Source organism: Tachyglossus aculeatus, chromosome 14 (genome assembly GCF_015852505.1).
Source record: "Tachyglossus aculeatus isolate mTacAcu1 chromosome 14, mTacAcu1.pri, whole genome shotgun sequence".
In the NCBI taxonomy this organism is placed as follows: Eukaryota; Metazoa; Chordata; class Mammalia; order Monotremata; family Tachyglossidae; genus Tachyglossus; species Tachyglossus aculeatus.
In genome coordinates this window covers 2,445,230-2,469,203 of record NC_052079.1, presented here as the reverse complement: position 1 = coordinate 2,469,203, position 23,974 = coordinate 2,445,230, and the positions used below count along the sequence as shown (strand labels likewise).

The 23,974-nt window shown below is 42.4% G+C and overlaps 1 protein-coding gene across 1 annotated transcript in view; it reads right to left on the bottom strand.

Moving 5' to 3' along the window:
• WDHD1 (WD repeat and HMG-box DNA binding protein 1) overlaps positions 1 to 23,974 on the bottom strand; it is a 65,113-nt gene that overhangs the window by 38,489 nt on the left and 2,650 nt on the right. Inside the window, exons 2-8 of the mRNA XM_038756805.1 lie at positions 17,866 to 17,954; positions 15,232 to 15,343; positions 7,940 to 8,091; positions 5,132 to 5,243; positions 2,944 to 2,994; positions 1,784 to 1,879; positions 870 to 962 (exon numbers count right to left, since the gene is read on the bottom strand). Coding sequence (XP_038612733.1) covers positions 870 to 962; positions 1,784 to 1,879; positions 2,944 to 2,994; positions 5,132 to 5,243; positions 7,940 to 8,091; positions 15,232 to 15,343; positions 17,866 to 17,942 — 693 coding nt within the window. The 5' untranslated portion in view covers positions 17,943 to 17,954. The remainder of the gene's footprint in view (positions 1 to 869; positions 963 to 1,783; positions 1,880 to 2,943; positions 2,995 to 5,131; positions 5,244 to 7,939; positions 8,092 to 15,231; positions 15,344 to 17,865; positions 17,955 to 23,974) is intronic.

The window sequence follows — 23,974 nt, the reverse complement described above, 5'->3', positions numbered from 1 at the left end:
AAGATTCACCACGAAAGCCAGTGGTTTTGGATCGTTTAGGACGAGCGCTCACCTCCCACAACACTCCAGGCCCCGGCGCCCTTCTAGAACGGTCCATGGAAAGACGGAAAAGTCGGAGGACGGAGTAAAAAATTAGGTTCCGGCGCGTCGTTGATTCATTCATTCATTCATTCATTCATTCAATAGTATTTATTGAGCGCTTACTGTGTGCACAGCACTGGACTAAGCGCTTGGGAAGTCCAAGTTGGCAACATCTAGAGACGGTCCCTACCCAACAGTGGGCTCACAGTCTAGAATCAATCAATCAATCATATTTATTGAGCACTGACTGTGTGCACAGCACTGGACTAAGCGCTTGGGAAGTCCAAGTTGGGAACATATAGAGACGGTCCCTACCCGACAGCGGGCTCACAGTCTAGAAGGGGGAAATGGGGATGAAGACTGTGAGCCCCACATGGGACAACCTGATCATCTTGTAACTTCCCCAGTGCGCTTAGAACAGTGCTTTGCACATAGTAAGCGCTTAATAAATGCCATTATTATTATCATTATTATTGTACTAAGCGCTTGGGAGAGTACAAAAACACAGAGTTAGTGAACACATTCCCTGGCCAGAGGGTAAATTTTGGGGCAAGAGATAATTATCTGAATAGACTGGGGTACAGCTGAAAAGACAGTCATCACCAGTGGTATTTATTGAGCGCTTACCGTGTGCACAGCACTGTTCTAAACGCCTGGAAGAGTACGACAGAGTCGGGAAACACGCTCCCTGCCCACGACGAGCTTACAGTCAAGGGGTCTACAAACCCCTCTTGGGAAGCTACGTTTATAAAGGGCTCCGATCGTTCTTCAGGCTCCAGAACGCCTACCTGAGAGATGAAATCATCCGACAGATCAAAGGGATTATTCCAAGTTTCTCTCCTGTATAGCTTCACCGTCTTCTCCGCTGGAACCGCCAGAAACTACCAAGACAAAAACATTCACGTTGACTTAGCTAAGTCCGCTGTGAAGATACAAAGAGCGATCACTTTCGCGGGCTTCTTTTATTTATTTCAGGCCAGTACCTGAGGGCAGGGGGAAACCCAACCAGGAAAACAGAAGTTGATTTGCGTCTGTGAACAGACCGTCTTTCCGCGAAAAGATAAATTACTCCGGGATGGAAAATGATAAATTACCCCAGGACGGAAAAATAATTTAGGAGGCGAAATTTACTTTCTCTTTTGCAAAGACAAGTACGTAGCGAAGCTCTTTTTGGCAAACGGAAGCGTTAATTCCACGTTTAATTTCCTTTCTTTTCCAGATTCGGGGCTTAAATAGGGACTAAGACTGTGAGCCCCACGTGGGCCAACCTGATCATCTTGTATCCTCCCCAGTGCTTAGAACAGTGCTTTGCACATAGTAAGCGCTTAACAAATGCCATTGTTATTATTATTATTAAAGATCTGTCACGTGCCATTCCCGCTCGGGCCCAGTTAAGTAGCATTTTGAGCTGTAGGTGTCCAAAGGAGAGGGAAAAATTCATCCAAAGTCTCATCCTCATCAACTCCCCGATTTGAGGATTTGAACTTTCCCAGTATAAACTGCTCTCCGACGAGAACGTCTACGGCTCCGATGACTGGAGAAAAGTTACAAAGTCCCTCTGGACCGTAAGCTGGTCGAAGACGGGGGACGGGCCCTCGACTCCATTATACCGTACTCTCCCAAGCGCTTAGTACAGTGCTCTGCACGCGACAAGCGCTCAATCCCACCGGCTGATTGACTGCAGAGAAAAGAGCCCCCTTACCTTCCCCTGACTGGGTTGCCATGCCAGCCTGCAGATGGATTTAGCGTTTATCACGTCGTTACATTTCTGGAGCAGAGGCCAGCTCGCGGAACAGATCTGGCGGAAGAGAATAAATCACAGATGACGTCTCCTCCTCGGAAATCTGATTTCCGGCCTACGGGAAGGAAGCGGAGCGTGGATAAGGCTCGAGGATATCGCCGTCCGTTCGTTTTCCACGTACCGGCACGTTCCTTAAATGGCCCAAAAAATCGCGGCCCCGAGGGTGACGTCGCAGCGGAGTTTTTAAAAATCTGAGTTTGTCCTAAAATTATAGTCGATGTTGCATCGCACGGGGTACGCCCGAGATGGTCGGGCCTGAAAAGAGCTACAAAAACGGGTGATACCTATGGATAAAAGAGACACCTCTGTACGAACCACGATTTGCTTCAAATCAGAGCCGACCAAACGCGGGAGTCACTTTGGCGGGAGACGACTAGCTGACCAGAAATCCCATTTCATCTTTGGCCCTTGGCAGGACCAAAGGAAAATAAGGGGGAGACGCCACTCTTTTCTTCGCCTATCCCGAGGAAAGCATCATCAAGTGAGCAGAGTGTTTTATTGGGGGGGTTCAGCGCTCTCAGAGATCTCCGCTCCCTCCAACCGGAGACGTCGTCACCGCTTCTATCGAACAAAACTCACGTTAAATATCTACAACAGCCGCCTGACTCGGTGACTTTCTGAAAGCCAAAACTGAAGGCCAGGACCGCCGTTTCTTTAATTAAGAATAAATACATCCATTTGGTTTTATTGCTTGTGTCTTCAACCTCGGCAAATATTGACAACAGCCTTTGGAATGATCATTTCCCTCCGCGAGCTGTAAATTACCTGAGTGTCTTTCTTTTAAACTAGATTATAAATTCCTGGAGGGCAGGGATCCCACAGGCTGACTCTGCTGGTGCTCTCCTGAGCACTCGGCGCGGTTTTCTGAGCAAAGCAGGCGCTCAATAAATACTACTGACTGTCCGAGCGCCAGAGCAAGGCTCCAGATGAGAGGGCGGGAGAGGATGAGGTTCAGTGGCAGGAATGTTTGGGAAGGGATTAAGGAGAAGGAATTTTGCAGGGGTGACAAGCAAAGAGGCTGCTAAGAGGATTTCCCTTCCCCATCCAGGACAACTATTTACCTGATCTGAAATTCGCCAGACTCGAACGGTCCCATCGCAGCTCGCCGACGCCTGGATTAGGGAACGCAAATATTCCTGAGCGAAAATCCCCTTCACGACAATTAAACCCAAGTCCAACCGCAAACGTCCCTCGCAGAGTCAACCGACGCCAGGAACCGTTGGGAAACAGCCTGCTCAAATCAGAAAACTACGAAAAACGTCCCCCCCGGCGAGCTCCCGTTTGAAAGCCGGAATCGGCCCATTCCCATTTTTGACGGTGGCTGTGGTCGGAAAAGTCGGTCCGCGGTAAAAACGGGTGCATCGGTCCATTTCTCCTCGGGAGGAGAATCTCTTCGAAATGCTCGGGGGATAATTCTACCCGAAAGTGGAAATTGGACGACTCCCATTTTTTTTATCGTGGTTTTAGTTAAAAGAAAAGGAAGTCGGTCCGCCGTAAAAATGGTTGCATTTCTCCTCAGGGGAAGAATCTCTTGGAAAACTCTATTTTATTTTGTTAGTATGTTTGGTTTTGTTCTCTGTCTCCCCCTTTTAGACTGTGAGCCCACTGTTGGGTAGGGACTGTTTCTATATGTTGCCAACTTGGACTTCCCAAGCGCTTAGTACAGTGCTCTGCACACAGTAAGTGCTCAATAAATACAATTGATGATGATGATGATGATGAAAAGCTCAGAGGATTTCACCATCTATCTCACCGCTGACCTCTCGCCCACAACCCACCTCTGGTCTGGACGCCCTCCCTCCTCATATAATAATAATAATAATAATAATAATGGCATTTATTAAGCGCTTACTATGTGCAAAGCACCGTTCTAAGCGCTGGGGAGGTTACAAGGTGATCAGGTTGTCCCGCGGGGGGCTCACAGTCTTCATCCCCATTTTACAGATGAGGTAACTGAGGCACAGAGAAGTTAAGTGACTTGCCCAAAGTCACACAGCTGAGAATTGGCGGAGCCGGGATTTGAACCCATGACCTCTGACTCCAATGCCCGTGCTCTTCTCCGTTGAGCCACGCTGCTTCTCATATGCGACGGATAATTGTTTTCCCCCACTTCAAAGCCTTATTGAAGGGACACCTCCTCCAGGAAGCCTTCCCTGACTAAGCCCTCCTCTTCTCCCGCTCCCTTCTGCGCCGCTCCTACTTGCTCCTTCATTCATCCTCCCTCCCATCCCACAGCACATACATATAGAGAAGCAGCGCGGCTCAGTGGAAAGAGCCTGGGCTTTGGAGTCCGGGGTAGTGGGTTCAAATCCCGCTCCACCAATTGTCAGCTGGGTGACTTTGGGCAAGTCACCTGACTTCTCTGTGCCTCCGTTCCCTCATCTGTAAAATGGGGATGAAGACTGTGAGCCCCCCGTGGGACAACCTGATCACCTTGTAACCTCCCCAGCACTTAGAACAGTGCTTTGCACATAATAAGCGCTCAACAAATACCATTATTATTATTATATAGATCTGTAATTTATTTATTTATGCACGTATGTGTATATATTAATGTCTGCCTCTCCGTCTAGCCTGCGAGCTCACTGTGGGCGGGAATGTGTCTGCTCGTTGCTAGACTGTACTCTCCCAAGCGCTTAGTACAGTGCTTTGCACACAGTAAGCGCTCGATTTCATTCAATTGTATTTATTGAGCGCTTACTGTGTGCAGAGCACTGGACTAAGCGCTTGGGAAGTCCAAGTCGGCAACCTATAGAGCCGGTCCCTACCCAACAACGGGCTCACAGTCTAAAAGGGGTTATATGCACATTCATTCATTCAATCAATCGTATTTATTGAGCGCTTACTGTGTGCAGAGCACTGGACTAAGCGCTTGGGAAGTCCAAGTTGGGAACATATAGAGACGGTCCCTACCCAACAACGGGCTCACGGTCTGGAAGGGGAAGACAGACAACGGAGCAAAACATGGAAACAGGGGTCACAATGGTCAGAATCCTCCTCCCCTTCTTCCTCCTTCCCTTTTCTTTTCCTTCTCCTCATCCTCCTCCTTTCCCCCCTCCTCTTCCCCCTGCCACGACTCATTCCTTCATTCAATCGTATTTATTGAGCGCTTACTGTGTGCAGAGCACTGGACTAAGCACCTGGGAAGTACAAGTCGGCAACATAGAGAGCGCCCAGTCCTCATCCCCATTTGACAGATGAGGGAACTGAGGCCCAGAGAAGTGGAGGGAGTGGGACGTCACCGATTACCAGAAAGACGTCCTGTGGATCGAAGGAGACGCTTAGGACGGGGGCCTGGTGTCCTCGCAGTGTTTTCTGCTGGCTGCTGTCCACCACCTCCACGATTTTGACTAGGAAGTCACTGAGAACAGAAAAGACAGACGGGGACGCTCAAAATGGATGTCAAGGTCATTTCCGAACCTTTACTTCTCTGCGCCTCACCTCATCTGGAAAATGGGGACAAATCAGTCAATCAATCAATCGTATTTACTGAGCGCTTACTGTGTGCAGAGCATTGGACTAAGTGCTTGGGAAGTACAAGTTGGCAACATATAGAGACGGTCCCTACCCGACAGCAGGCTCACAGTCTAAAAGGGGGAGACAGAGAACAAAACCAAACATACTAACAAAATAAAATAAATGGAATAGATATATGCAAGTAAAATAAATAAACAGAGTAATAAATCTGTACAAACATATATACATATATACAGGTGCTGTGGGGAAGGGAAGGAGGTAAGATGCGGGGGATGGAGAGGGGGACGAGGGGGAGAGAATCGCGAGCGCAGCATAGGACAGGGACCGCGTCCAACCCGATTACCTTGCATCTCCCCCGGCGCTTAGTACGGCACCTGGCACCTGTATATATGTTTGCACGTATTTATTACTCTATTTATTTTACTTGTACATATCTATTCTACTTATTTTATTTTATTTTGTTAATATGTTTTGTTTTGTTCTCTGTCTCCCCCTTCTAGACTGTGAGCCCACTGCTGGGTAGGGACCGTCTCTACATGTTGCCAATTTGGACTTCCCAAGCGCTTAGTACAGTGCTCTGCACACAGTAAGCGCTCAATAAATACGATCGATTGATTGATTGATTACCTTGCATCTCCCCCAGTGCTTAGTATGGCACCTGGCACCTGTATATATGTTTGTATGTATTTATTGCTCTATTTATTTATTTATTTTACTTGTGCATATCTATTCTATTAATTTTATTTTATTTAGTTAATATGTTTTGTTTTGTTCTCTGTCTCCCCCTTCTAGACTGTGAGCCCACTGTTGAGTAGGGACTGTCTCTACATGTTGCCAACTTGTACTTCCCAAGCGCTTAGAACAGTGCTCTGCACACAGTAAGTGCTCAATAAATACGAATGATTGATTGATTGATTACGCTGCATCTCCCCTGGCGCTTAGTACGGCACCTGACACCTGTGTATATGTTTGTATGTATTTATTACTCTATTTATTTTACTTGTACATATCTATTCTATTTATTTTATTTTATTTTGTTAATATGTTTTCTTTTGTTCTCTGTCTCCCCCTTCTAGACTGTGAGCCCACTGTTGGGTAGGGACTGTTTCTACATGTCGCCAACTTGTACTTCCCAAGCGCTTAGTACAGTGCTCTGCACACAGTAAGCGCTCAATAAATACGAATGATTGATTGATTGATTACCTTGCATCTCCCCTGGTGCTTAGTACGGCACCTGGCACCTGTATATATGTATATATGTTTGTACGTATTTATTACTCTATTTATTTTACTTGTACATATCTATTCTATTTATTTTATTTTATTTTGTTAATATGTTTTGTTTTGTTGTCCGTCTCCCCCTTCAAGACTGTGAACCCACTGTTGGGGAGGGACCGTCTCTAGATGTTGCCAACTTGTACTTCCCAAGTGCTTAGTACAGTGCTCTGCACACAGTAAGCGCTCAATAAATACAAATGATTGATTGATTGATTACCTTGCATCTCCCCTGGCACTTAGTACGGCACCTGACACCTGTATATATGTTTGTATGTATTTATTACTCTATTTATTTTACTTGTACATATCTATTCTATTTATTTTATTTTATTTTGTTAATATGTTTTCTTTTGTTCTCTGTCTCCCCCTTCTAGACTGTGAGCCCGCTGTTGGGTAGGGACTGTCTCTACATGTTGCCAACTTGGACTTCCCAAGCGCTTAGTACAGTGCTCTGCACACAGTAAGCGCTCAATAAATATGACTGAACGAATGAACGAATGGGTATATATCCCCCTTCTACCAATCAATCGTATTTATTGAGCGCTCACTGGGTGCAGAGCACTGGACTAAGCGCTTGGGAAGTCCAAGTCGGCAACATATAGAGACGGTCCCTGCCCAACAGTGGGCTCACGGTCTAAAAGGGGGAGACGGAGAACAAAACCAAACATACTAACAAAATAAAATAAAATAAAATAAAATAAAAAATAAAATAAAAATAAAATTAAATAAAAAATAAAATAAAATAAAATAAAATAAAAATAAAATAAAATAAAAATAAAAATAAAATAAAATAAAAATAAAAATAAAATAAAAATAAAATAAAAATAAAATAAAAATAAAATTAAATAAAAAATAAAATAAAATAAAATAAAATAAAAATAAAATAAAAATAAAATAAAAATAAAAATAAAATAAAATAAAATAAAAATAAAATAAAAATAAAATAAAAATAAAAATAAAATAAAATAAAATAAAAATAAAAATAAAATAAAATAAAAATAAAAATAAAATAAAAATAAAATAAAAATAAAAATAAAATAAAATAAAATAAAATAAAATAAAATAAAACAAAATAAAATACCGTGAGCCCGTTGTTGGGTCGGGATGGTCTCTATCGGTTGCCGAACTGGACTTTCCAAGCGCTTAGTCCGGTGCTCTGCACACGGGAAGCGCTCAATAAACAGGACGGAGTGAAGGAGTGAGCGTACTAAGCGCTTGGGAAAGTCCAATATGACAATAATCAGCGACGTTCCCTGCCCGAGGCGAGCTCCAGGTCTTCCTCCTCGATCGGGCCCAGGGTACCTGGATCCGGCCGCGATTTTCGATCCATCCCGATTGAAGGCGACGTGATTCGCGTTGGTGGTGAAGCGAGTCAAGATGCCGTCTGGGACGCCCTCAGGGAACGTATGAATCTGAACGGTGTTGTTGGACACGGCGGTCACCAGTTTTCCTTTCTAAAACGACACGGAAGGATTCCTTGGAAATGTAGTTCAGTGAATAACAGTAATAATGGCGGTATTTGCTAAGCGCTTACTAGGTGCCAGTTCTAAGCACTGGGGTGATAATAATAATAATAATGATAATAGTGTAAGGGTGGTATTTGTTAAATAATGGCGGTATTTGCTAAGCGCTTACTGGGGGCCAAGCACCGTTCTAAGCAGCGGGATGATAATAATAATAATAATGATAATAGTATGATGGTGGTATTTGTTAAATAATGGCGGTATTTGCTAAGCGCTTACTAGGTGCCAGTTCTAAGCACTGGGGTGATGATAATAATAATAATAATGATAATAGTGTAATGGTGGTATTTGTTAAATAATGGCGGTATTTGCTAAGCGCTTACTGGGGGCCAAGCACCGTTCTAAGCACTGGAATGATAATAATAATAATAATAATGATAATAGTGTGATGGTGGTATTTGTTAAATAATGGCGGTATTTGCTAAGCGCTTACTGGGGGCCAAGCATCGTTCTAAGCAGCGGGATGATAATAATAATAATAATGATAATAGTATGATGGTGGTATTTGTTAAATAATGGCGGTATTTGCTAAGCGCTTACTAGGTGCCAGTTCTAAGCACTGGGGTGATGATAATAATAATAATAATGATAATAGTGTAATGGTGGTATTTGTTAAATAATGGCGGTATTTGCTAAGCGCTTACTGGGGGCCAAGCACCGTTCTAAGCACTGGGGTGATAATAATAATAATAACGATAATAGTGTGATGGTGGTATTTGTTAAATAATGGCGGTATTTGCTAAGCGCTTACTAGGGGCCAAGCACCGTTCTAAGCACCGGGGTGATAATAATAATAATAATGATAATAGTATGATGGTGGTATTTGTTAAATAATGGCGGTATTTGCTAAGCGCTTACTAGGTGCCAGTTCTAAGCACTGGGGTGATGATAATAATAATAATAATGATAATAGTGTAATGGTGGTATTTGTTAAATAATGGCGGTATTTGCTAAGCGCTTACTGGGGGCCAAGCACCGTTCTAAGCACTGGGGTGATAATAATAATAATAATGATAATAGTGTGATGGTGGTATTTGTTAAATAATGGCGGTATTTGCTAAGTGCTTACTAGGGGCCAAGCACCGTTCTAAGCACTGGGATGATGATAATAATAATAATGATAATAGTGTAATGGTGGTATTTGTTAAATAATGGCGGTATTTGCTGAGCGCTTACTAGGGGCCAAGCACCATTCTAAGCACTGGGGTGATAATAATAATAATAATGATAATAGTGTAATGGTGGCATTTGTTAAATAACGGCGGTATTTGCTAAGCGCTTACTGGGGGCCAAGCACCGTTCTAAGCACTGGGATGTTAATAATAATAATGACGATAATAGTGTAATGGTGGTATTTGTTAAATAATGGTGGTATTTGCTAAGCGCTTACTAGGTGCCAAGGACCGTTCTAAGCACCGGGATGATGATAATAATAATAATGATAATAGTGTAATGGTGGTATTTGTTAAATAATGGTGGTATTTGCTAAGCGCTTACTAGGTGCCAAGGACCGTTCTAAGCACCGGGATGATGATAATAATAATAATGATAATAGTGTAATGGTGGTATTTGTTAAATAATGGCGGTATTTGCTAAGCGCTTACTAGGGGCCAAGCACCGTTCTAAGCACTGGAATGATAATAATAACAATAATGATAATAGTGTAATGGTGGTATTTGTTAAATAATGGCGGTATTTGCTAAGTGCTTACTAGGGGCCAAGCACCGTTCTAAGCACTGGAATGATAATAATAATAATAATAATGATAATAGTGTAATGGTGGTATTTGTTAAATAATGGCGGTATTTGCTAAGCGCTTACTAGGGGCCAAGCACCGTTCTAAGCACTGGGGTGATAATAATAATAATAATGATAATAGTGTAATGATGGTATTTGTTAAATGATGGCGGTATTTGCTAAGCGCTTACTGGGTGCCAAGCACCATTCTAAGCACTGGGGTGATAATAATAATAATAATGATAATAGTGTGATGGTGGTATTTGTTAAATAATGGCGGTATTTGCTAAGCGCTTACTGGGGGCCAAGCACCGTTCTAAGCACTGGGATGTTAATAATAATAATAATGATAATAGTATGATGGTGGTATTTGTTAAATAATGGCGGTATTTGCTAAGCGCTTACTAGGTGCCAGTTCTAAGCACTGGGGTGATGATAATAATAATAATAATGATAATAGTGTAATGGTGGTATTTGTTAAATAATGGCGGTATTTGCTAAGCGCTTACTGGGGGCCAAGCACCGTTCTAAGCACTGGGGTGATAATAATAATAATAATGATAATAGTGTGATGGTGGTATTTGTTAAATAATGGCGGTATTTGCTAAGTGCTTACTAGGTGCCAAGCACTGTTCTAAGCACTGGGGTGATAATAATAATAATGATAATAGTGTAATGGTGGTATTTGTTAAATAATGGCGGTATTTGCTAAGCGCTTACTGGGGGCCAAGCACCGTTCTAAGCACTGGGGTGTTAATAATAATAATGACGATAATAGTGTAATGGTGGTATTTGTTAAATAATGGTGGTATTTGCTAAGCGCTTACTAGGTGCCAAGGACCGTTCTAAGCACCGGGATGATGATAATAATAATAATGATAATAGCGTAATGGTGGTATTTGTTAAATAATGGCGGTATTTGCTAAGTGCTTACTAGGGGCCAAGCACCGTTCTAAGCACTGGAATGATAATAATAATAATGATAATAGTGTAATGGTGGTATTTGTTAAATAATGGCGGTATTTGCTAAGAGCTTACTGGGTGCCAAGCACCGTTCTAAGCACTGGGGTGATAATAATAATAATAACGATAATAGTGTAATGGCGGTATTTGCTAAGCGCTTACAGGGGTCAAGCACCGTTCTAAGCACTGGGATGATAATAATGATGGTATTTGTTAAGCGCTTACTAGGTGCAAGCACTGTTCTAAGCTCTGGAGTAATAATAACAATAATAATAATAATAATAATAATAATAATGGTATTTGTTAAGTGCTTATTATGTGCCAAGCACCGTTCTAAGCTCTGGGGTGATAATAATAATAATGATGATGATAATAATGATGGTATTTGTTAAGCACTTACTATGCGCCAAGCACTGTTCTAAGCTCTAGGGTGATAATAATAATAATAATGGTTATTAATAATAAGCGCTAATTATGGGCCAAGCACCGTTGCAAGCACTGGGGTGATAATAATAATAATAACAATGATAATAATGATGGTATTTGTTAAGTGCTTACTATGTGCCAAGCACCGTTCTAAGCACTGGAGTGATAATAATAATAACCATGATGATAATGATGGTGTTTGTTAAGTGCTATGTGCCAAGCACCGTTCTAAGCTCTGAGGTAATAATAATAATAATAATGATAATAATGATCGTATTTGTTAAGCGCTTACTACGTGCAAGCACTGTTCTAAGCTCTGGAGTAATAATAATAATAACGATAATAATGATGGTATTTGTAAAGTGCTTATTATGTGCCAACCACTGTTCTAAGTTCTGGAGTGATAATAATAATAATAATAATGATGATAATAATGATGGTATTTGTTAAGCACTTACTATGTGCCAAGCACTGTTCTAAGCTCTGGGGTGATAATAATAATAATAAAGATGATAATAATGATGGCATTTGTTAAACGCTTACTATGTGCCAAGCACTGTTCTAAGCTCTGGGGTAATAATAATAATAATGATGATGATAATAATGATGGTATTTGTTAAGCACTTACTATGTGCCAAGCACTGTTCTAAACTCTGGGGTGATAATAATAATAATAAAGATGATAATAATGATGGTATTTGTTAAGCGCTTACTATGTGCCAAGCACTGTTCTAAGTGCTGGGGTAATAATAATAATAATAATAATAATAATGATAATAATAATGGTATTTGCTAAGCACTCACTACACGCAGAGCACTGTTCTAAGCGCTGGGGTGGACACAAGGTAATCAGGTTGTCCCCCGTGGGGCTCCCAGTCTTTATCCCCATTTTCCAGATGAGGTCACTGAGGCCCAGAGAAGCGAAGTGACTTGCCCAAAGGTAGCATTTAATACCTAAATTAAGTCCAAAGGACCCTGCTTAAGCAACACAGGAGGTGTAGGCCACACTACCTGCCGTGTTTCAAACGATTTCAAATCTTACCAAGGCCCCAAATCCACCGCGTGTTGCCCAAAACCCAAGGATGCGGATTTCCGATCTTTGACTGGAGTCCAGTCTCCATCAGAGAAATGTTTCAATCAATCAATCAACCGTATTTATTGAGCGCTTACTGTGTGCAGAGCACTGTACTAAGCGCTTGGGAAGTCCAAGTTGGCAACATCTAGAGACGGTCCCTACCCAACAGTGGGCTCACAGTCTAGAAGGGGGAGAGAACAAAACCAAACATACTAACAAAATGAAATAAATAGAATAGATATGTACAAGTAAAATAAATACATAGAATAATAAATATGTACACACATATATACAGATGTACATATGTTTGTACAGATTTATTACTCTGGTACATTTCAACTCGTTCATTTTTAATCCTCCAACTCTACTCACACTGCTTCTCCATTATAACACCGGAGTCGGTTGGCACGTTCTCCTCTCACAAAGCATTTACAGTCTAAAGTCTCTTCGCTTCTCTGGGCCTCAGTTCCCTCATCTGTAAAATGGGGATTGAGACTCTGAGCCCACGTGGGACAGGGACGGCGTCCGACCCAGTTACCATTCATTCATTCATTCAATCGTATATATTGAGCGCTTACTGTGTGCAGAGCACCGCACTAAGCGCTTGGGAAGTACAAGTTGGCAACATAACTCCAGCGCTTAGTACAGTGCGTGGCACCCAGTAAGCGCTTAATACCTCTATTATGATTATTACCCTACTGCTTGATAATATTCAGATGAATTTAAGATAACCTGCAACTTTAACTTGTACATATTTACTAAAACTTAAACTTGTACAAATTTATTATTCTATTTATTTTGTTAATGTTGTGCATTTAGCTTTAATTCTATTTGTTCTGACGACGTGACGTCTGTCCACATGTTTTGGTTTGTTGTTTGTCTCCCCCTTCTAGACTGTGAGCCCATTTTTGGTAGGGACCGTCTCTATCTGTTACCGACTGGGACTTTCCAAGTGCTTAGTACAGTGCTCTGCACACAGTAAGCGCTCAATACGACTGACTGAATGAATAAGAGGCCCCTAAAGAATTTACCATTTAATAATAATATTGATGGCAGTTGCTAAGCGCTTACTAAGTGCAAAGCACAGTTCTAAGCGCTGGGGAGGTTGGGTAGGGACCGTCTCTATAGGTTGCCAACTTGTACTTCCCAAGTGCTTAGTACAGTGCTCTGCACACAGTAAGCGCTCAATAAATACGACTGACTGAATGAATGAATAAGAGGCCCCTAAAGAATTTACCATTTAATAATAATAATGATGGCATTTGCTAAGCGCTTACTAAGTGCAAAGCACAGTTCTAAGCGCTGGGGAGGTTGGGTAGGGACCGTCTCTATATGTTGCCAACTTGTACTTGCCAAGCGCTTAGTACAGTGCTCTGCACACAGTAAGCGCTCAATAAACATGACTGACTGAATGAATGAATAAGAGGCCCCTAAAGAATTTACCATTTAATAATAATAATAATAATGATGGCATTTGCTAAGCGCTTACTATGTGCAAAGCACAGTTCTAAGCGCTGGGGAGGTTGGGTAAGGACTGTCTCTACACGTTGCCAACTTGGACTTCCCAAGCGCTTAGTACAGTGCTCTGCACACAGTAAGCGCTCAATAAATACGACTGACTGAATAAGAGGCCCCTAAAGAATTTACCATTTAATAATAATAATAACAATAATAATGGCATTTGCTAAGCGCTTACTATGTGCAAAGCACAGTTCTAAGTGCTGGGGAGGTTGGGTAAGGACTGTCTCTATATGTTGCCAACTTGGACTTCCCAAGCGCTTAGCACAGTGCTCTGCACACAGTAAGCGCTCAATAAATACGACTGACTGAATAAGAGGCCCCTAAAGAATTTACCATTTAATAATAATAATAACAATAATAATGGCATTTGCTAAGCGCTTACTATGTGCAAAGCACAGTTCTAAGTGCTGGGGAGGTTGGGTAAGGACTGTCTCTATATGTTGCCAACTTGGACTTCCCAAGCGCTTAGCACAGTGCTCTGCACACAGGAAGCGCTCAATAAATATGACTGACTGAATGAATAAGAGGCCCCTAAAGAATTTACCATTTAATAATAATAATAATAATGATGGCATTTGCTAAGCGCTTACTATGTGCAAAACACAGTTCTAAGCGCTGGGGAGGTTGGGTAAGGACTGTCTCTACACGTTGCCAACTTGGACTTCCCAAGCGCTTAGCACAGTGCTCTGCACACAGTAAGCGCTCAATAAATACGACTGATTGATTGATCAGGTTGTCCCACGGGGGGCTCACAGTCTTAATTCCCATTTTCCGGATGAGGTCACTGAGGCCCAGAGAAGTGAAAGCGACCTGCCCAAAGTCACCCAGCTGACAACTGGCGGAGCCGGGATTTGAACCCACGACCTCCGACTCTGGAGCCCGGGCTCTTTCCCGGGCTCTTTCAAGGCCCTGCTGAGAGCTCACCTCCTCCAGGAGGCCTTCCCAGACTGAGCCCCTTCCCTCCTCTACCCTTCGTCCCCCCTCCATCCACACATCTTACCTCCCTTCCTTCCCCACAGCACCTGTATATATGTATATATGGTTGTACATATTTATTACTCTGTTTATTTATTTATTTATTTATTTTACTTGTACATTTCTATCCTATTTATTTTATTTTGTTGGTATGTTTGGTTCTGTTCTCTGTCTCCCCCTTTTAGACTGTGAGCCCACTGTTGGGTAGGGACTGTCTCCATGTGTTGCCAATTTGTACTTCCCAAGCGCTTAGTACAGTGCTCTGCACATAGTAAGCGCTCAATAAATACGATTGATTGATTGATTGATTGATTGATTTCCCCTGAGCCACGCTGCTTCTCTACTAACAGAAGGTAGTCGCCAAGCCTGGGTACCTTTAGGGCACAAGAATAAGCCTTTTCTCCCACGTTAATCGACTTCGGGTCGTCGTCGTCCAAGCTCGCCCAGATTCTCACGTCGCCATCGCTGCCGCAGGTCACGATGCAACTAGAAAGAGAAACGAATGCCCACGCGATAAAACAACGTTAATCAAATAGGCTCTATTTATTTATTTATTTATTCTGCTTGTGCATATCGATTCTATTTATTTTATTTTGTTAATATCAATCAGTCAATCAATCAATCGTATTTATTGAGCGCTTACTATGTGCAGAGCACTGGACTAAGCGCTTGGGAAGTACAAATTGGCAACACATAGAGACAGTCCCTACCCAACAGTGGGCTCACCGTCTAAAAGGGGGAGACAAGAGAACAGAACCAAACATACCAACAAAATAAAATAAACAGGATAGAAATGTACAAGTAAGATAAATAAATAAATAGAGTAATAAATATGTACAACCATATATACATATATACAGGTGCTGTGGGGAAGGGAAGGAGGTAAGATGGGGGGATGGAGAGGGGGACGAGGGGGAGAGGAAGGAAGGGGCACGAAGATCACTATGTTGCCAACTTGTAATAATAATAAAAATGTTATTTTTATTATAAATAAATAATAAATAAAATAATAAATAAAAATAATAAAAATAAAAATAAAAATAATACGTTTGGCTTTGTTCTCTGTCTCCCCCTTTTAGACTGTGAGCCCACTGTTGGGTAGGGACCGTCTCTAGATGTCGCCAATTTGTACTTCCCAAGCGCTTAGTCCAGTGCTCTGCACATAGTAAGCGCGCAATAAATACGATTGATGATGATGATGATGATGATGATAGACGTTCCCTCAAAAAAACACAGAAAAGCCGACCCCCAGCCCCGTCCCGAGCGTCCACCCAACGTTATTCTGCCACGCAGAGAATAAAAATAATAATAATAAGAGCATTTATTAAGCGCTTACTATATGCAAAGCACCGTTCTAAGCGCTGGGGAGGTTAACAAGGTGATCAGGTTGTCCCACGGGGGGCTCACAGTCTTCATCCCCATTTGACAGATGAGGTCACTGAGGCCCAGAGAATAATAATAATAATAATGTTAGTCTTTTAGACTGTGAGCCCACTGTTGGGTAGGGACCGTCTCTATATGTTGCCAATTTGTACTTCCCAAGTGCTTAGTACAGTGCTCTGCACATAGTAAGCGCTCAGTAAATACAACTGATGATGTTGGGTAGGGACTGTCTCTATATGTTGCCAATTTGTACTTCCCAAGCGCTTAGTACAGTGCTCTGCACATAGTAAGCGCTCAATAAATACGACTGACGATGTTGGGTAGGGACTGTCTCTCTATGTTGCCAATTTGTACTTCCCAAGCGCTTAGTACAGTGCTCTGCACACAGTAAGCGCTCAATAAATACGACTGATGATGAATAATAATGATAGCATTTATGAAGCGCTTACTATGTGCAAAGCGCTGTTCTAAGCGCTGGGGAGGTTACAAGGTGACCAGGTTGTCCCACGGGGGGGCTCACAGTCTTCAGAGAAGTGAAGTGACTTGCCCCAAGTCACACAGCTGACAAGTGGTGGAGGCGGGACTTGAACCCATGACCTCTGACGCCAAAGCCCGGGCTCTTTCCACTGAGCCACGCTGACTACGTGCCAGGCACTGTACTAAGCGCTGGGGTGGATACAGGCAAATCGGGTTGGACACAGTCCCCGTCCCAAGTTGGGCTCGCAGACTTAATCCCCACTTCACAAAGGAGGTCACCGTGTGGCTCAAGTGGAAAGGGCCCGGGGTTTGGAGTCAGGGGTCACGGGTTCGAATCCTGGCTCCGACATCATCATCATCAACATCAATCGTATTTATTGAGCGCTTACTGTGTGCAGAGCACTGGACTAAGCGCTTGGGAAGTCCAAGTTGGCAACATCTAGAGACGGTCCCTACCCAACGGCGGGCTCACAGTCTAAAAGGGGGAGACAGAGAACAAAACCAAACATACTAACAAAATAAAATAAATAGAATAGATATGGACAAGTAAAATAAATAAATAAATAAATAAATAAATAGAGTAATAAATATGTACCAACATATATACATATATACAGGTGCTGTGGGGAAGGGAAGGAGGTAAGATGGGGGGGATGGAGAGGGGGACGCCACATGTCTGCTGTGTGACCTTGGGCAAGTCACTTCACTTCTCTGGGCCTCAGTTCCCTCATCTGTCAAATGGGGATGAAGACTGTGAGCCCCCCGTGGGACAACCTGATCTCCCTGTAACAGCCCCAGCGCTTAGAACGGTGCTTTGCACATAGTAAGCGCTTAAGAAATGCTATCGTTATTATTATTATTATTATTCAAAATATCGGTTCCCTCGGAGTCCAAATTTATCATTTCACATCCACCCAAGAGCGTCGTCGCAGGGGGGTCCACCCAAGCTCCGGGCAAACATCACTTGTCCGTCCTCACCGTTTTAAAATTCGCTCGTGCCCCTCTGGGGTCCCTTCGCTAGGAACGACAGTTATTTTTATTTCCTCAACGTCATTCTCTCCCGCTAGGCCAGCCCCCGGCTTTCCTTTCGGAAGACGAGGAAAGGATTTCCCCAGCTTTCCTGCCGAAAGACCAGGGAAGGATCTTACCTGCCGGAATCATCGAAGCAGACTTCCGTGTGACCCTCCGTGTGGCCGTATCGCATTGGCTTTTGGGTGGCGGGCATCTTCCCTTTGGCCTAAGTAAAGGGTTATAAATAAATAATAATAATAATTGTGGTATTTTTTAAGTGCTTACGCTGGGCCAAGCATTGTTCTAAGCGCTGGGGGAGACGTGGGGTAATTCATTCATTCATTCATTCATTCCCCTTGGCCTAAGTAAAGGGTCATAAATAAATAATAATAATAATTGTGGTATCTGTTAAGCGCTTACTCTGGGCCAAGCATTGTTCTAAGCGCTGGGGGAGACGTGGGGTAATTCATTCATTCATTCATTCATTCATTCATTCCCCTTGGCCTAAGTAAAGGGTTATAAATAAATAATAATAATAATAATTGTGGTATCTGTTAAGTGCTTACTCTGGGCCAAACATTGTTCTAAGTGCTGGGGGAGACGCGGGGTAATTCATTCATTCATTCATTCATTCCCCTTGGCCTAAGTAAAGGGTTATAAATAAATAATAATAATAATAATTGTGGTATCTGTTAAGCGCTTACTCTGGGCCAAGCATTGTTCTAAGCGCTGGGGGAGACGTGGGGTAATTCATTCATTCATTCATTCATTCCCCTTGGCCTAAGTAAAGGGTTATAAATAAATAATAATAATAATAATTGTGGTATCTGTTAAGCGCTTACTCTGGGCCAAGCATTGTTCTAAGCGCTGGGGGAGACGTGGGGTAATTCATTCATTCATTCATTCCCCTTGGCCTAAGTAAAGGGTTATAAATAAATAAACAATAATAATAATAATTGTGGTATCTGTTAAGCGCTTACTCTGGGCCAAGCATTGTTCTAAGCGCTGGGGGAGACGCGGGGTAATTCATTCATTCATTCATTCATTCATTCATTCCCCTTGGCCTAAGTAAAGGGTCATAAATAAATAATAATAATAATTGTGATATCTGTTAAGCGCTTACTCTGGGCCAAGCATTGTTCTAAGCGCTGGGGGAGACGTGGGGTAATTCATTCATTCATTCATTCCCCTTGGCCTAAGTAAAGGGTTATAAATAAATAATAATAATAATAATTGTGGTATCTGTTAAGCGCTTACTCTGGGCCAAGCATTGTTCTAAGCGCTGGGGGAGACGCGGGGTAATTCATTCATTCATTCATTCATTCCCCTTGGCCTAAGTAAAGGGTCATAAATAAATAATAATAATAATTGTGGTATCTGTTAAGCGCTTACTCTGGGCCAAGCATTGTTCTAAGCGCTGGGGGAGACGTGGGGTAATTCATTCATTCATTCATTCATTCCCCTTGGCCTAAGTAAAGGGTCATAAATAAATAATAATAATAATTGTGGTATCTGTTAAGCGCTTACTCTGGGCCAAGCATTGTTCTAAGCGCTGGGGGAGACGTGGGGTAATTCATTCATTCATTCATTCATTCCCCTTGGCCTAAGTAAAGGGTTATAAATAAATAATAATAATAATAATTGTGGTATCTGTTAAGTGCTTACTCTGGGCCAAACATTGTTCTAAGTGCTGGGGGAGACGCGGGGTAATTCATTCATTCATTCATTCATTCCCCTTGGCCTAAGTAAAGGGTTATAAATAAATAATAATAATAATAATTGTGGTATCTGTTAAGCGCTTACTCTGGGCCAAGCATTGTTCTAAGCGCTGGGGGAGACGTGGGGTAATTCATTCATTCATTCATTCATTCCCCTTGGCCTAAGTAAAGGGTTATAAATAAATAATAATAATAATAATTGTGGTATCTGTTAAGCGCTTACTCTGGGCCAAGCATTGTTCTAAGCGCTGGGGGAGACGTGGGGTAATTCATTCATTCATTCATTCATTCATTCCCCTTGGCCTAAGTAAAGGGTTATAAATAAATAAACAATAATAATAATAATTGTGGTATCTGTTAAGCGCTTACTCTGGGCCAAGCATTGTTCTAAGCGCTGGGGGAGACGCGGGGTAATTCATTCATTCATTCATTCATTCATTCCCCTTGGCCTAAGTAAAGGGTCATAAATAAATAATAATAATAATTGTGATATCTGTTAAGCGCTTACTCTGGGCCAAGCATTGTTCTAAGCGCTGGGGGAGACGTGGGGTAATTCATTCATTCATTCATTCATTCATTCCCCTTGGCCTAAGTAAAGGGTTATAAATAAATAATAATAATTGTGGTATCTGTTAAGCGCTTACTCTGGGCCAAGCATTGTTCTAAGCGCTGGGGGAGACGCGGGGTAATTCATTCATTCATTCATTCATTCCCCTTGGCCTAAGTAAAGGGTCATAAATAAATAATAATAATAATTGTGGTATCTGTTAAGCGCTTACTCTGGGCCAAGCATTGTTCTAAGCGCTGGGGGAGACGTGGGGTAATTCATTCATTCATTCATTCATTCCCCTTGGCCTAAGTAAAGGGTCATAAATAAATAATAATAATAATTGTGGTATCTGTTAAGCGCTTACTCTGGGCCAAGCATTGTTCTAAGTGCTGGGGGAGACGTGGGGAATTCATTCATTCATTCATTCATTCATTCCCCTTGGCCTAAGTAAAGGGTCATAAATAAATAATAATAATATTTGTGGTATCTGTTAAGCGCTTACTCTGGGCCAAGCATTGTTCTAAGCGCTGGGGGAGACGTGGGGTAATTCATTCATTCATTCATTCCCCTTGGCCTAAGTAAAGGGTTATAAATAAATAATAATAATAATAATTGTGGTATCTTTTAAGCGCTTACTCTGGGCCAAGCATTGTTCTAAGTGCTGGGGGAGATGCGGGGTAATTCATTCATTCATTCATTCATTCCCCTTGGCCTAAGTAAAGGGTTATAAATAAATAAATAATAATAATAATTGTGGTATCTGTTAAGCGCTTACTCTGGGCCAAGCATTGTTCTAAGCGCTGGGGGAGACCTGGGGTAATTAATTAATTAATTCATTAATTCATTCATTCATTCCCCTTGGCCTAAGTAAAGGGTTATAAATAAATAAATAATAATAATAATTGTGGTATCTGTTAAGCGCTTACTCTGGGCCAAGCATTGTTCTAAGCGCTGGGGGAGACGTGGGGTAATTCATTCATTCATTCATTCATTCCCCTTGGCCTAAGTAAAAGGTCATAAATAAATAATAATAATAATTGTGGTATCTGTTAAGCGCTTACTCTGTTCCAAGCATTGTTCTAAGCGCTGGGGGAGACGCGGGGTAATTCATTCATTCATTCATTCATTCATTCATTCCCCTTGGCCTAAGTAAAGGGTCATAAATAAATAATAATAATAATTGTGGTACCTGTTAAGCGCTTACTCTGGGCCAAGCATTGTTCTAAGTGCTGGGGGAGACGCGGGGTCATTCATTCATTCATTCATTCATTCCCCTTGGCCTAAGTAAAGGGTTATAAATAAATAAATAATAATAATAATTGTGGTATCTGTTAAGCGCTTACTCTGTGCCAAGCATTGTTCTAAGTGCTGGGGGAGACGCGGGGTAATTCATTCATTCATTCATTCATTCATTCATTCATTCCCCTTGGCCTAAGTAAAGGGTCATAAATAAATAATAATAATAATTGTGGTATCTGTTAAGCGCTTACTCTGGGCCAAGCATTGTTCTAAGCGCTGGGGGAGACGTGGGGTAATTCATTCATTCATTCATTCATTCCCCTTGGCCTAAGTAAAGGGTTATAAATAAATAAATAAATAATAATAATTGTGGTATCTGTTAAGCGCTTACTCTGGGCCAAGCATTGTTCTAAGTGCTGGGGGAGACGCGGGGTCATTCATTCATTCATTCATTCATTCCCCTTGGCCTAAGTAAAGGGTTATAAATAAATAAATAATAATAATAATTGTGGTATGTGTTAAGCGCTTACTCTGGGCCAAGCATTGTTCTAAGCGCTGGGGGAGACGCGGGGTAATTCATTCATTCATTCAGTCGTATTTATTGAGCGCTTACTGTGTGCAGAGCACTGGACTAAGCGCTTGGGAAGTACAAGTCGACAACACGTAGAGACGGTTTAGAAGGGGGAGGCACCCAACAAAACAAAACACGGAGACGGGTGTCAAAACCGTCAGAATAAATAGAATTACAGCTATATGCACATCATTAACAAAATAAATATAGTAGTCATAGTAATGATAATGGCATTTATTAAGCGCTTACTATGTGCAAAGCACTGTTCTAAGCACTGGAGAGGTTAGGTGATCAGGTTGTCCCACATGGGGCTCACACTTTTAGTCCCCATTTTACACAAAATGAGACCGCGCTTTATTTTTTAAGACGTGCAGAGCAACTAGAACGCGACTTCCTTGCTGATGAAATAATAATAACAATAATAAGGGCATTTATTAAGTGCTTACTATGTGCCAAGCACTGTTCTAAGCACTGGGGAGGTTACAAGGTGATCAGGTTGCCCCACGGGGGCTCACAGGCTTCATCCCCATTTGACAGATGAGGGAACTGAGGCACAGAGAATAATAATACTAATAATGGCATTTGTTAAGCGCTTACTATGTGCCGAGCACCGTTCTGAGCGCTGGGGAGGTTACAAGGTGATCAGGTTGTCCCACGGGGGGCTCACAGTCTCCATCCCCATTTGACAGATGAGGGAACTGAGGCACAGAGAATAATAATACCAATAATGGCATTTGTTAAGCGCTTACTTAAAGAGCCCCCCTTTGGGACAACCTGATCACCTTGTATCCTCCCCAGCGCTTAGAACAGCGCTTCGCACATAGTAAGCACTTAATAACCGCTATCATTATTATTATTGTTATTCTCTAGGCCTCAGTTCCCTCATCTGTAAAACGGGGTGAAGACTGTGGGACAACCCGATCACCTTGTAACCTCCCCAGCGCTTAGAACAGCGCTTGGCACATAGTAAGCGCTTAATAAATGCCATCATTATCGCCGAAGGCGCTTAGAGCAGTGCTTCGCGTGCATTAAGCGCTTGACAAATACAACCATTATTATTAATTATTATTATTAATCAACCAATCGTATTTATAGAGCACTTCCTATGCGCAGAGCACTGTGCAGATGACAACTGACCACTGTAACGGACGCACTCCCTGCCCACATTCATTCATTCATTCAGTCATATTTATTGAGCGCTTACTGTGTGCAGAGCACTGTACTGAGCGCTTGGAAAGTACAAGTTACCAACCTACAGCGTGCTGACGGCCTGCCCGTCACAATGCGCGCTGCGCAGCGCTTAGCACAGTGCTCTGCACAGAAGAGGCGCTCAATAGATACGACTGAAGGAATGAATGGATGAGCATTCATTCATTCAATGGTATTTATCGAGAGCAGACGATGGAATGAATGGATGAGCATTCATTCATTCATCCAACGGTATTTACTGAGCGCTTGTTGTGTGCAGAGCACTGTACTGAGCGCTTGGGAAGTACAACTTAGCCACATACAGCGTGCTGACGGCCTGCTCGTCACAATGCGCGCTGCCCAATGTTTAGCACAGTGCTCTGCACAGAAGAGGCGCTCAATAGATACGACTGAGGGAACAAATGGTGAGCATTCATTCATTCAACGCTAATGAGTGCAGATGATAGAATGAATAGATGAGCATTCATTCATTCACCCAACGGTATTTACTGAGCGCTTGCTGTGTGCAGAGCACTGTACTGAGCGCTTGGGAAGTACAACTTAGCAACATACAGCGTGCTGACGGCCTGCCCGTCACCATGCGCGCTGCCCAGCGCTTAGCACAGTGCTCTGCACAGAAGAGGCACTCAATAGATACGACTGAGGGAACGAATGGATGGGCATTCATTCATTCAATGGTATTTATTGAGCGCATGCGACGGAATGAATGGATGGGCATTCATTCATTCATCCAATGGCATTTATTGAGCGCTTGCTGTGTGCAGAGCACCGTACTGAGCGCTTGGGAAGTGCAAGCTGGCAACATACAGCGTGCTGCCCAGCGTTTAGCACAGTGCTCTGCACAGAAGAGGCTCTCAATAGATAGGACTGAGGGAATGAATGGATGAGCATTCATTCATTCATCCAACGGTATTTACTGAGCGCTTGCTGTGTGCAGAGCACTGTACTGAGCGCTTGGA